At 40.1% G+C, this 13,322-nt stretch overlaps 1 protein-coding gene across 3 annotated transcripts in view; it reads right to left on the bottom strand.

Moving 5' to 3' along the window:
* Positions 1 to 405: 405 nt before the first annotated feature.
* Positions 406 to 13,322, bottom strand: part of FCHO2 (FCH and mu domain containing endocytic adaptor 2) — a 94,064-nt gene continuing 81,147 nt past the window's right edge. For all 3 annotated transcript variants that reach the window (XM_063319405.1, XM_063319406.1, XM_063319407.1), the window contains 5 exons: positions 12,306 to 12,438; positions 9,337 to 9,536; positions 5,624 to 5,688; positions 2,961 to 3,125; positions 406 to 2,730 (listed from right to left, as the gene is read on the bottom strand). In XM_063319405.1, coding sequence (XP_063175475.1) covers positions 2,708 to 2,730; positions 2,961 to 3,125; positions 5,624 to 5,688; positions 9,337 to 9,536; positions 12,306 to 12,438 — 586 coding nt within the window. In that variant the 3' untranslated portion in view covers positions 406 to 2,707. The remainder of the gene's footprint in view (positions 2,731 to 2,960; positions 3,126 to 5,623; positions 5,689 to 9,336; positions 9,537 to 12,305; positions 12,439 to 13,322) is intronic.

Genomic DNA, 13,322 nt, shown 5'->3' with positions numbered 1-13,322 from the left:
TTTTTCCTGTGCACTCAACAAAATACAAGCTTATTAAGGAAGTTAGGGAATGTACAGTGTTTGGTAGCACTATTTACAGAGATCCTTCTGATAAACATATCCGCAGTTTTGCCTAATCTATGTTACTAGTAAGCAGATAAATTTAGTACAGCGTAAGCCGTTGTAGACATCTCAGGCATACCATTTTAGTAAAGATGCAACTCTTTGCAGAAGTCATCTTTCCACCGACATTCTCTGTGGTGTTTTTTAAATACATAAAAAGAGTTCATATATTATCTCTACCCCTTATCACTTAAAAATCAATTAACACTTTAAAAATGTTCAATACAGGGATGGTTTTGTTCTATTATCTTATTGCTTAGAAGCTCCGTGGAATTAACTGCAAAAGTATAGGCAATATAAAACAGTACTTAAATTATATATTACATGTTTATTACGGGTGCAATTTTATTTAATTTTACATTTTATGAAAAATCAGAAGTATTTACAATTTTTGTAAGATAAAGTTGTATGCTCTAATTTACAGTTTGACGTAGTAACAATTCATAAAAATTCAGATCTTTTAGAGTTGTGTTTACAAATTAATTTTCTTAGGAGGCAGCTACAACAGATATTGCTGTATACACAAGCAAGAACCAGCTTGCTACACGTGTTTGTTTTTTTTTTAATCAGATAGCTACATGTACTTTTTACATGTTTTTGAATTTCTTTACAAAAAGTCTATATAAACTTGTATGGCTTCAAAATTGTAACCTGCACCCAATGCAAATGTATGTGTAATCACCTGAATGAAGGCTAGTTTAAAAAGTGCTGAAACATAACTACTTCATTTAACTTAGAAATGAAAGTAATACTTGATTAAAAATAGCAATACAGTTTTGGGTTTTCATTAATAAAATGTTGTCACGTTAAACATGGTTTGATTGCAAAGCAGATTACAATTAAGATTCCAGTAAAAAGACTGTACCATTTTATGAATGAGAAATTTATCATTCAATAAAATTAGCAAATTAAGAGCCAAATATACTCTTCCAATCAAATCTACAGTACAGTATGTGCTTAGTGCTAACAATGGAACTCACGTATGCAAAAGTTGTAGTATACGTTAGAAAATTATGTAGCCTTAATTTACTGTAAAGCTTCAGCTTTACAGTAAATTAATTACTGGTTTTATTCATAAATTCATTACTGGTTTTGCATGAATTAGTTCAAGCATGTTTTATTGTTTTAATAGAGAATTTGAAATAGATATTGGTATTCAAAATGGTCATACGAAATTCTCACATGCAGGTTATTCAATTATTTTGCCCCAATACTTTTGATTTCATCATTGAAAAAACGCTTGATAATACAAATACATAGACAACTTTCTAAATTAGTGACTTGCTTTAAAAAACGTTACTAATGTGTCACTTCCCTGTGCTCAGGCTGTGGCAAGCAGATTAGATGACTATAAAAATAATAAAATTGGTGGTTATAGAAAAAATTTAAACTAATAGAAATGGCAGTACTTATCATCCTGCTGCCATAAAATATCCTTTAAAAATGTTATTCTTCCAAAGTACTATATTTACATTCACATCACACAACCCCAAAAGCACTCGAAGTCCGAAGACTTGCAGTCAAAGTGAAGAGAAATGCCGTTTCCTTTTAAAAGTTCACTTTTACCATCTCCAGTCATTTTTCAGGATTCTCATCTTTGGTGACATTAAAGTTACTACCTCAAAGTTTCAAAGTCCTGCATGATGCATCTCCCTTTACTACAGCTGCATTTATTGCAATTACCCCATGAGGAAGTAATCCAGTATTTTAAACGTCTTAAAACAATCCCCAGTTTTTGCAAATCTGCCTTTTAAATCAATCCCAGTCACAGGAATTTTTATAAAGTTGTGTGTATTATACAAACACCGTGCTTTCTTGATGAAGAGCCAAACTCTGAAAAAGGAAGTGAGGCACGTGAATAATAAATTGGATAGGCACAGGCGTTTTTTAAAGGCACAAATGTTATGCAATTCATATAAAAATAAATTAAATCTACAGCATTAATGAAAACAATCACAACGCCCATAAAATTTACTAACTGCAGAAGTAAACCTCTGCTGTCTTTTGCAATTTTGTAACACATTGCACTTAGGAAAAAAACCCTATATAAAACAACTTACACGTTAATAATATATAATACAAGAGCATCGAGTTACGTTTCCTTTACACATCCCCAACTTTCGGTTTTGTAGCGTAAGTGGACAGAAGGACTACATAAGACTTTGCCTCTGCTTTCTTTAAGAACTGGCAATTTAAAAATCTGAAAAATGAATATTACTTATAGAAAGCGCAAATATTTCTTACTTGCTCTCCTACATTTTTAAGGTTTCATGTTTACAGTATAACATACAATTTCATAATTTCATTACAACTATGGATTACTATTTTGACTTCATCTATATAAATTTACTAAAATTTCAACAAATTTTCCCAAATATTGCAGTTGATCATTTACAGACAGTGTTGAAGTTGACTTCAGTGCTATTATAAAGTAATAAAAAGTTTGCAAAATGACTTTTAAAAGTGCATTTTCTGTTCTGTAGTTCAGCCTCAAAGTAGGTTAACATTTTGAAAAAATTAATGCATGTTAAAATAGTGTTGGAAAAGTAGAAAGGGCAGAGAGAGCTTCTTCCACTCCTTTGTTCCTATGACTTTCACAGGTACATCAGCAGTCTGCCATATACCGTCCTGAAAAACAAAGGTAGGTTTTTTGCAGTCAGTAGATAAAACAGGTTTTGTCAGTATTTTCCTGCAGCAGTTTCAGTAACTATGGAAAAACAAAATCGCTGTGAAACGCTTTTCAGCCATGTTTTAATGAAAAGTAACTATTTATGCATCACTCACTTAACAGTTTGATAGTTCATAATTTAGAGAGTATATAATAATAATTGCAGTATATAAGCATGTCAGAGTCTTACCAGTGGCAAATCTCTTCTTAAGGAGGGAAAGCCGATAGCCAGTGCCTACGAGCTCTACGTCTACTCCTGAAAGGGTGCTTCCTTCACTAATGAACTGCACTGCCAGTGTTGCTGGTTTACTGGGTCCTTCTGAAAGCTCAAATTTTGCCCTGAGGGATCCAGAACCTATAAAAATAACAAAACAGAAAAGCTGGTTGTTTTGCAAAAACGAGACAATCTCCCAAAGTTTTTAGTAGTAAGAAGTGAAACTAACATGGTGACCTTTGAGATCTATTCCTAGCAGCAGTCCTACATCAATTTTCAAAAGAGATGAGCATACAAGTCTGTTTTTTTCCAATACTGTGTTTGAGACAATGACTAGTGACTGATTTAAAGAGAAATGATACACATCTCTGCAAGATTATACAGAATGTGGGTATCGGACAGTCTGCTAATCTCTTATTACTTGAAACATCTGATTGGTCCCTCTAATCATCTTTTATGCTTGCTGGTCTGTAACTACTTAATGCCACCTATCTTGTATGGACTACTTTTAATTAGCAAATTTGAAAGTACATCGGAATATTTAAATGTCATGATCTGTCTGGATGAGTGCACAGGAACGCAACCATTGGAATAAATGCAGCTATACAGTAATGTACCCAGAGGAAAGAAATTCTTATTTTTCTAATAAAGACAAGGTCTGATTAGATACTTTTCCCCACAAATTTCAGTTGATTTTTCAGAGACAGTGGCGAAGTGTCATCACCTTGATGCTACTGTAAGGCAGTAATAGTTCAAAATTACTTTAAGTACATTTCTGTAGTCAATGCATGGCATTTAAACCCCCCCCACAACATTGTTACTAATCTCTTTTTCTAGTTCTTAAACAAGTCTTTTCTTGTTCTTATAAAATATGCTGGGCAAAAAAGATTTAAATAATTAATAATGAAATAATGAAAGTCAAGTATTTTTACTTCTTTAAGACAACTAGCTATGCCTAGTCAATAGGAACTGCGAAATAATGAGGAAAGTTAGTAACTGAAATGTTACTGGGGTAAAAGTGGGAATTAATGAATGAAATTGTTTTATGCAAGGGCTTGTTCTTAATAAATTTGGCCTAAGGTCCACTTCATTTCTTCAGTAGGTCTGTCATAGTTTGGGTAAATTGGAACTTCCTTCCACTGTAAGCATGGAAACTTACATATTCAAGCGCTTTGAAAGTTTGGTCTGTGTTTAATCTCTGTCTGCAACTGACAGCTTGCAGAATATGTTGGACCATACAAAACCCCAAAACATGTTACCACCCTGTACGCCAAAATAAAGGAGGCTTCAAGACACTAACAGTGTTTGTGCAACTGCTCCCTTTGTTTCTGTAAGACCAGCATAGTATTTCTTCCTGTTAAAACACTGAATTATGTGTATTCATACGTGTGTATACTGAAAGGGAAGGGGAAGAAGGATGGTGAGAAGAGAAGGGAATACAGCAGAAGCAGTGGGATATGTGCGGGCCTGCTGAAAACACACAAGATGCAATCCACATCGCTGACAGCCCGTTTTACGCTGCTCTGCAGGTGTACAGAGTTTCTGCAGGTCTTCACCTGTCCGCATTTGTGTCTTAGTGTCATTTTTTATTTTAAAAGAATCTCCACAGTTTGGAAAAGGGAAAAAAAAAAAGAGGTCTATCCCTATATAACGATAAAGGAAGACAGGTAGCAATGAACCTTGAGGTCAGTGAATGACAAAGTACACCAGACCCCAGCAACAACTGCCGTCAAACAAAATTCTCTCTGATTTTGTTTGAGTGATGACCACAACTTTGCAGGAGCAGAAGAGATCTTCCCTTTCCAGGCTTGTGGTTTCTATGTGAAACCAGTCATATTTACAAGCAAATCTGTGCTTTCATAATGCCCTTCACTAAATTCTTAACAGGGCCAAAGGCCTTTCCTTCGCTCCGTGAGTTCATTTCTCCACAGAGGTGTTGAGGATGAGATGCCTCCTTTTGGCTCCTGTTTTTCTGCTTCAGAAAGACATCACACCTGCAGAGGCTGCATGCAAGGGCTGTGACATCAACCGGACCTTGCGGAAAGGCAGCTGGGCAGAGGACAACTATTGGTGCCTTACAAAATGCTATATAAATTACCACTCCGAGCAGATGTGCGTAGATCCATTTTTTTCCTGGAGTTGTATATGGTCAAAACAAAGACCCTCAAAACGTTGGTCAAGAATGATCTATTGTTGAGTCTATCTCAGCACAGCAACTTTGGATCTTTTATTTTTCCTTTCCCCAATTCTTCCACTTACCTCTTTTTACTTTATTTCAATTGTTAGTGTGTGTAAAGACATAGATATTAAACATATTTTCCTTTGAATAACTGCTCATTTTGAAATAGTATTGATGTGATAATTTTCTACCCACTCTGAACTATTTTAGAGCTACTAACTGCTTTCCGGGGGCTTCACTGTTTTTCCTTTTATAGCTAATTAATAAGTTTATATTTTGACATCACACTGTTAGTGGAATCTCTCAGAAGGAACTTAATGGAGAAGAAGGTGAACTGTTAAGCAGGATACAGCATGAGAAGACATGTACACAGCCATGAGGGCGTAGAGGCTAAAACGTTTACCTTTTTACTGTTATAATTTTTCTGTACAAGAAAACAAGACAAAAGAGTGCAACTTGCCTCCATTCTCAGACTTCTCTGAAATGCTAGATATTTTCCAATACGCTTTCATCTGGTCTGCATTCCTGTAAGAGAACGGTAGGTTAGTTATAAGCATCAGTTTTAGCACATTATTTCCCTAGATCTACACCGGTATGTTACACGCAGCTCTGAACAGAGGTTTATAAAAACACTTGATCATTTTAAGGTACGCTTGTGGAAGACTGTACAAAGCAAACATGAAAAGAGACGAGTGTGTCTGCGTTGCCCCAGAGCAGCAGAGCTCAGAAGAACACACCACCTTTTTATGGGGCTAACACTGTCCTGTGCCCTGGCTACGGCTCCACAGCTCAAACCCCTCTGGAGTCTCCAAGGGTAAGGACAGGCCAAACGCCCTGGAAGCAGTTTGAAATCTATCTCTTTATGCTTCATGATGACGGCATGAGGGAGAGCTACGTGGATCGCTCTCCCCTGTGTGAGACTCCTGGCTCCTTGTATTTTATTCCATTTCCATTCTAGTAAAACTAGTTGCTCTAAGTGACACAGGGTTTACGCTAACTTGCGATGCTGTAAAGGGGCAGAAAAGGGCACCAAGCGCCAGAGTCTCTGAGCTGACAGGGCATTTTAACTCCTGGAGCACTTTGCAGCATTTTGACCAAAGGAAAGTCAACAACTTAAAGCTGTGAGCAGCAGGAAGGTTTGAAATTGCTTTTGGCACTGGTGTGGCAGGAGTGAAATGCTTACACAAGCCGCACAGATGGTAGCGGGTACTTGCAGGAGGTCAAGTTATAAAATATTTGTTTTTAAAAAAACAAAAAATCCACCACCAAATCCACTAGACCAAACAGATAGCACAACACAAACACTAGAGCTGCCTGGGACGTGACTGTATTTTTATTATTTTTGGTCAGCTTTCAAGGCTCAAAATTCTGGCCTTGGGTAGTTGCCTAAGTGAAAGAATCTGGGCTCAAATCCTTTAATCTGATGAGTCTGTGATGAAACTATCACTAAGATCTGAGTCTTCCTAGCTAACACTAGGTGTTCTGGATGGGTGTTTCCACTCTTGCTCACGCTTTATTACAGAGGGTTTTGTCGAAGAAGCCTGGGCCAGGAGACTGGCTTCACCAGATGTTCTAGTCATGTTCAGGCAGGATACTGAACCTGCCCTTGCTCAGAATAAGCTTAAGATGACTTGGTTGAAGGTATATTCTTGACTTGAAATACCAAGTCAAGAAAGACTCAGTCTTCCCAATTTTTTTTCCACTCAAAATGATACTGTTTTACTACTTTGTTTACTTCACACTGGCACACGCACAAGGCAGGGGGGCCAGTAACACGGAAGAATGGCAGCTTGTGATGGCAAGGACCAGCAGGAGGAAGAGACTTCCCCTGAAGCCTGAGGTGGCCTCGCAGAACTGCTTCACCGCTCTGCAGACTGAAGAGGAAAGACCCACCGCACCAGGAGAGGCACTGGAGCTGGGTAAGGCAACCCCATCTGCATTCCGTGTAACAACCACCGCAACTAAAAGAAGGCCATGGGTGACAGTAGTAGGCAACTCTTCTGAGAGGTACAGAGGCAACCATTTGCCAACCTGATGCACTCTCTAGGGAGGTGTGCTGCCTACCGGGGGCTCATATCAGGGATGTCACTGAGAGACCACCAAACCTCGTACAGCCCGCTGACTGTCTCTAAATTGGAGAGACATGGATTTGATGGATGTACCCATCAGTGGATAAGGAATTGGCTGGATGGTCGCACTCAAAGGGTTGCGGTCAACAGCTCAATGTCCAAGTGGACACCAGTGACGAGTGATGTTCCTCAGGGGTTGGTACTGGGACTGGTGCTGTTTAACACCTTTATCAGCAACACCAACAGTAGGATTGAGTGCACCCTCAGCAAGTTTGCCAATGACACCAAGCTGTGTGGTGCAGTCAACATGGTGGAGGGAAGCGATGCCATCCAGAGGAGTCTGGACAGGCTTGAGAGGTGGGCCTGTGCAAACCTCGTGAAGTTCAACAAGGCCAAGCGCAAGGACTGCACATGGGTCGGGGCAACCCCAAGCACAAATACAGGCTGGGTGGAGAATAGATTGAGAGCAGCCCTGAGGAGAAGGACTTGGGGGTGTTGGTGGATGAAAAGCAGGACATGAGCTGGCAATGTCCTCACAGCCCACAGCCCCTCTCACAGCCCAGAAGGCCAACTGTAACCTGGGCTGCATCAAAAGAAGCGTGGCCAGCAGGTCGAAGGAGGTGATTCTGCCCCTCTACTCGGCTCTGGTGAGACCCCACCTGGACTACTGTGTCCAGCTCTGGGGCCCCCACCATAAGAAGGACATGGACCTGTTGGAAGGAGTCCAGAGGAGGGCCATGAAGATGATTAGAGCGCTGCGGCACCTCTCCTATGAAGACAGATTGGGATTGTTCAGCCTGGAGAAGAGAAGGCTCCGAGGAGACCTTATAGCAGCCTTCCAGTACCTAAAGGGGGCCTACAGGAAAGATGGGGAGGGACTCTTGATCAGGCAGTGGAGCGATAAGATGAGAGGTGATGGTTTTAAACTGAAAGACAGGAGATTTAGATTAGATATTAGGAAGAGATTTTTTACTCTGAGGGTGGTGAGACACTGGAACAGGTTGCCCACAGAAGTTGTGGATGCCCCGTCCCTAGCAGTGTTCAAGGCCAGGCTGAATGGGCCTTTGCACAGCCTGGTCTAGTGGGAGGTGTCCCTGCCCAGGGCAGGGGGGTTGGATCTTTAAGGTCCCTTCCGACTTTAAACATTCTGTCATTCTATGACTTGTCCAATTAGCACATTTAAATGTATTGCCTCCAGAAACATCAGAACCTATCTGATAAATGCATCAGGTTTATTTATCTCTGAACCCTGCTTTGTAAGGTAAACTGCTTTATAAGTAACAAAGTTAACAAAGCCTGATTTCCTTCAACTCGGTATTCTTTGCTCTCTTTGCATTAAAAATACCCTCTTGGAAATAAACAGTCCAGGAATTACATCACAGCTGGGCAAGTACCTACATGCTGCCAAACCACAGGCACGGTGGTTGAATTCTGCTTAGCTTTTGCTCTAGGGATGTGCTGCTCTGCCTAGTCTCACTACCCGCTGCTTGTTTTCACAGACGTACAAACATAATTACCTGAGATCTGTGTCTCACTGTCAAGTGCTACTGTAAATGCAGGCTTAGAAGGTGGTGGCAGGTAGCTGCTAGTCACATAGTAATCTGCACGATGCTTGAAGTGAGAGACAATACCTGTCTTATGAAGAGCTCCTCTATTACTGAGGTTTGTTTTAAAATAATTTCAATTATATTTTTAAGAACTGCATTTCTTCTACTCTCTCTATATAATCCATATATATGGGTATATTTATACATACACACATACAAAATGTTTTTTAACCATTAAGAGATTTTGGTTTCAAATTACTATATTAAAAATGTCTATCTTGTCCATTGGCAAAAAGAAGGGAAACATTGGAAATTTCATAAAGGCTTGTATTATTAGACTATTGGAATGGGTGCATGTTGTCTCATTTTAGCTTATGTGAATTGGCTGCACGTGATCTGTTTCCAACCAGAGAATGTCCTTAACATCTGACACTACACATTTTATCAAGACAAAAAAATGAGCTGTTTCTTCCAGTGAAATTTTTCAGACTGTCTATGACACTAATGAATACACAGACACAAATCTGAAATAATAAAAAGAAAAGTATTAATATTACCATTTTGCAGGTGGAAGCGATTGCATGTTTGTTACTCCTCCATCTACTGGTACCATAACCTGGACATTAGACAGCATACTAGGCACATTCATAGACTCTGGATTGTACTTATAGTCCACTCTCACATCAGTAGTGCTAGCATTACATTTCCAGTAAGTTGCAAGATTCAAGGGAGTGGACTGGATGCCATTTGAAGACACCTGTAAAAGAATAAACCATTGAAAGCAGCTTAATTAAAATATTCCCCTTTTGGACAGAATTAGGGAGTGATGGTAACAAATGTAACTCTAAATCCTGACAAAAAGATCAAGAGAACAATTGACTTCTGAGTCCTTAATCACAGAATTCTGAAGATTGTTGCAGCCTAAAGTAACTTCTTTTAAATTAAAGAAAAGATTCAAACTCCTCTGGCCCACAAGGCTTCTTCCTGTTCTGGCTTTTATAAGTCAAAATAGTTTTGTTTCAGTCTTGTGTTCTGCCTCACACAAGAAGCGTGCTTGCGGCAAAATGACTTAATCCTTATCAGTTGTGTGACATACTAATGCAGCTGCCCCAGCAGCCAGCAGCAGAGGCCAATACCTGTCATTATGGGAGAAGCAGCCAGCAAAGCAGTTCTTACCTATTCAAAACATTATTTTTCTGCTGCAGGGGGGCTGGATGCTGCTGCTTCCATAGCTGAGCTTGTGCTACTGGCCCTTTGAATATATACCACGTTCCTAGTCTACTTGGGGAACCTTCTATGTCCTGGTGCCCTCTCTTGCCTTTCCTTGGCAGCCCAGAACCTTTTCTACCTGCCAGTGCTTCCACCAATCAGGCCAATGCCTCGTTTTTCCCCAACAGTCAAGATCTTCAATAGATATTATTCTTCCACAGTTAATCATTTCTGCAGTCCAAAGAAATGTTTTGTTCCTTCCATCTTTCTCAGGAATTCTGCTTTTTATAGATTCAGTATGCCAAGATTTTAAACTGTATTGGGAGGATATGGAAACTACACTGGTGTTAACAGGTGGACTAACAGGTTCTTTTGTTTTTTTGATGTAGACAGTTGTTTCAGATGTTCAACCGTTTCAGTGCAGGCCTAGCAAATCTCTGTTCTCCCTTTGAGGTGAGTTTATCTGTCTTGAGTTTTCATGAAGACTTTTTACTGACAGCCAGGACATCTTCTCACAGATTCACAGAACATTTGAGGTTGGAAGGGACCTCCGGAGTTCATTTGGTCCAATTCCCCTGCTCAAGGAGGGCCACCTTGAGCCAATTATCCAGGATCGTGTCCAGATGGCTTCTGAATATCTCCAAGGATGGAGACTCCACCACACCTCTGGGCAAACTGTTCCACTGCTCAGTCGCCCTCAAAGGAAGAAGCTGTTTCCTGATGTTCAGAGGGAACCTCCTGTTTTCACTTGGTACCCATTGCCTCTGGTCCTGTTACTGGGCACCACTGGAAAAAGCCTGGCTTCATCCTCCTTCCACTCTCCCTTCAGGTATTTGTATACATTGGTAAATTCTTCCCACCTGAGCCTTCCCTTCTCCAAGCTGAACAGTCCCAGCCCTCTCAGCTTTTCCTCACAGCAGAGATGCTTCAGACCCTTCATCTTATTGGGTCTTTGCTGGTATCTTTCCAGTATGTGCATGTCCCTCTTGCAATGGACAACCCAGCACTGGACACAGTACTCCAGGTGTTGCCTCACCAGTACTGAGCAGAGGGCAAGGATCACCTCCCTTGACCTGCTGGCAATACTCGTCCTAATGCAGCCCAGGAAACCATTTGCTGCCTTTGCAGCAAGGGTGCATTGTTGGCTCATGTTCAACACGGTGTGCCCCAGGACCTCCAGGTTCTTTTCTGCCAAGCTGATTTCCAGCTGGGTGTCCCTCAGCGTATATCAGTGCATGGGGTTGTTCCTCCCCAGGTGCACTTTCCCTTGTTGAATTTCATGAGGTTCCTATCAGCCCATTTCTCCAGACTGTTGAGGTCCCTCTGGAGAGCAGAATGACCCTCTGGCGTATCCAGAGGGTCTTCCCAGTTTGGTGTCATCAGCAAACTTTCTGAGGGTACACTCTGCCCCACCATTCAGATCATTAATTAAGATGTTAAACAGGACTGTAAACTCAGTATTGACCCCAGGACATACTGCCAGTTACTGGCCTCCAACTAGGCTTCATACTACTGACCACCATCCTCTGGGCCTCAGCCAGTTTTCAATCCACCTCAGTGTCTGCTCATCCAGCCTGTACTTCACCAGCTTCTCTACAAGGATGCTATGACAGACAGTGTCAAAAGCCTTCCTGAAGTCTAAGCAGACAATATCCACTGCTCTCCCCTCATCCCTCATCAGGCCAGTCATTTCACCATAGCAGTTTACCAAGTTGGTCAAGCGTGACTTTCCCTTGGTAAATCCATGCTTACTGCTCCTCATGATGTTCTTGTCCTTTGTGTGCCTGTAAATGGTTTCCAGGATGAGATGTTCCATTATATTGTGAGAGGTAAGAATGTCATACGTTCTCATATATTACAATTCATCAGCTACAGCATCCAAGACTTATGCAATTACACAATCAAAGACAGTACAACTACAAGCTTGTTGTGATTTGGGCCAAATTGGCTACTGAGACGAACAACTGATGCTTTCAAACAAACCCCCACCAAATCCCCTAAATTCAAGGAAAATTTGGCTTTGCTAGCAGATACCTAAAGAAGCAATGTTTGAAGCTTGCATACATGAACTGGAGTAAAGTGTGAGCAACCTGAAACAGGTCATGAATCCAAGGGAATGACATGAAGCATGGCAGGCATGCAGCAAGCATGGGCAGAGCCTATGCACTGTAAACAGTGACATACCCAGAACTGGTCTAGATGAGGGATGACAGTTCACCTGCATGCTGGCAGGCAAAGAACAATTCTTTTAATTTCTATGTAGATATGAAATCTGCCAGAGTTCCTTAAAAAATTCCAAAGGAAAAAAGGTGTTTACCTGATACTTTAAAACATCCACATTGTAATAGGATGCAGATGGATTCTGTTCTGATAATTTCTTGAGGTAGACAGTTATAGCTTGCATGTTCATCCAAAAATCCTTAGTACTGGAGTCACTTTGTGACTGATCACTAGAAAGAAAAAGCCAGAAGGTAACACTGAGTTTTATTATTTTGGATGTCTAAAAATTAAGATCAGATCTTTCCCCTTCACTATTTCAAGCAAGAATTTGTTCTCATGCTCTATAACACATAATTGTGCCTTCCTCAACATTAAGACAAATAACTGCTTGCTGTATCTGGTAAAAATTCTCTTTCCAGGTTGTGGAGCAGTGAGTTTCCACCACTGATGATCTGCATCACAATGCTGAATTTGGATTTTACATTTAATAAACCACAATTTTAATGCAATTAGGTGTGGGAGGTGGGGATGAAAGTGGTATCTGAAAGGAATGTTATCCAATTTGGAATAAATCCTAAAATCATAATTAGCTTTTGTTATGACATAGCTTCACTAATGCACTGAATTAGGACTGGTGCTGTATGTGTTACTCTATTTGTATTTGTAAGCTTTCAAAATATTTCAAAATATTTTCAGTTAAAAGTGATTTTCAAATTATTATAAACAATTGTTTCTCAGATACTTATAGTTGCAATTCAATCTTAGTAAAAATTTACTGTATCACTTCTATATGTAGGTAAGAGCACACATGACTGCAGAAGCAAAATCCTCTTTGGGAGTTACTGGAGCACGGTGTTCTGCAGACCAAGAATATTTTCAGCTCTGGTTACATTAGGTTTATTTTGAATAAGGAAGAAGCTTTTAAGAAAATTGATTTGAAAATAAAGTGCAAATCACAATGTCTGTGGATACAGCGAGAGTGAAAGCTGATGATGAGCACCTGGAACACAGTAAATACAGCAGCAGTGCATTGAACGTCCTAGAACAGTGACTTGCGTACCAGTAGTCTGCCCAATTTACTTAGAATTTGGTTCTCAATACACCATCATGATTC

Source organism: Chroicocephalus ridibundus, chromosome Z (genome assembly GCF_963924245.1).
Source record: "Chroicocephalus ridibundus chromosome Z, bChrRid1.1, whole genome shotgun sequence".
NCBI classification, from domain to species: domain Eukaryota; kingdom Metazoa; phylum Chordata; class Aves; order Charadriiformes; family Laridae; genus Chroicocephalus; species Chroicocephalus ridibundus.
This window is presented reverse-complemented; position numbering and strand designations above follow the sequence as displayed.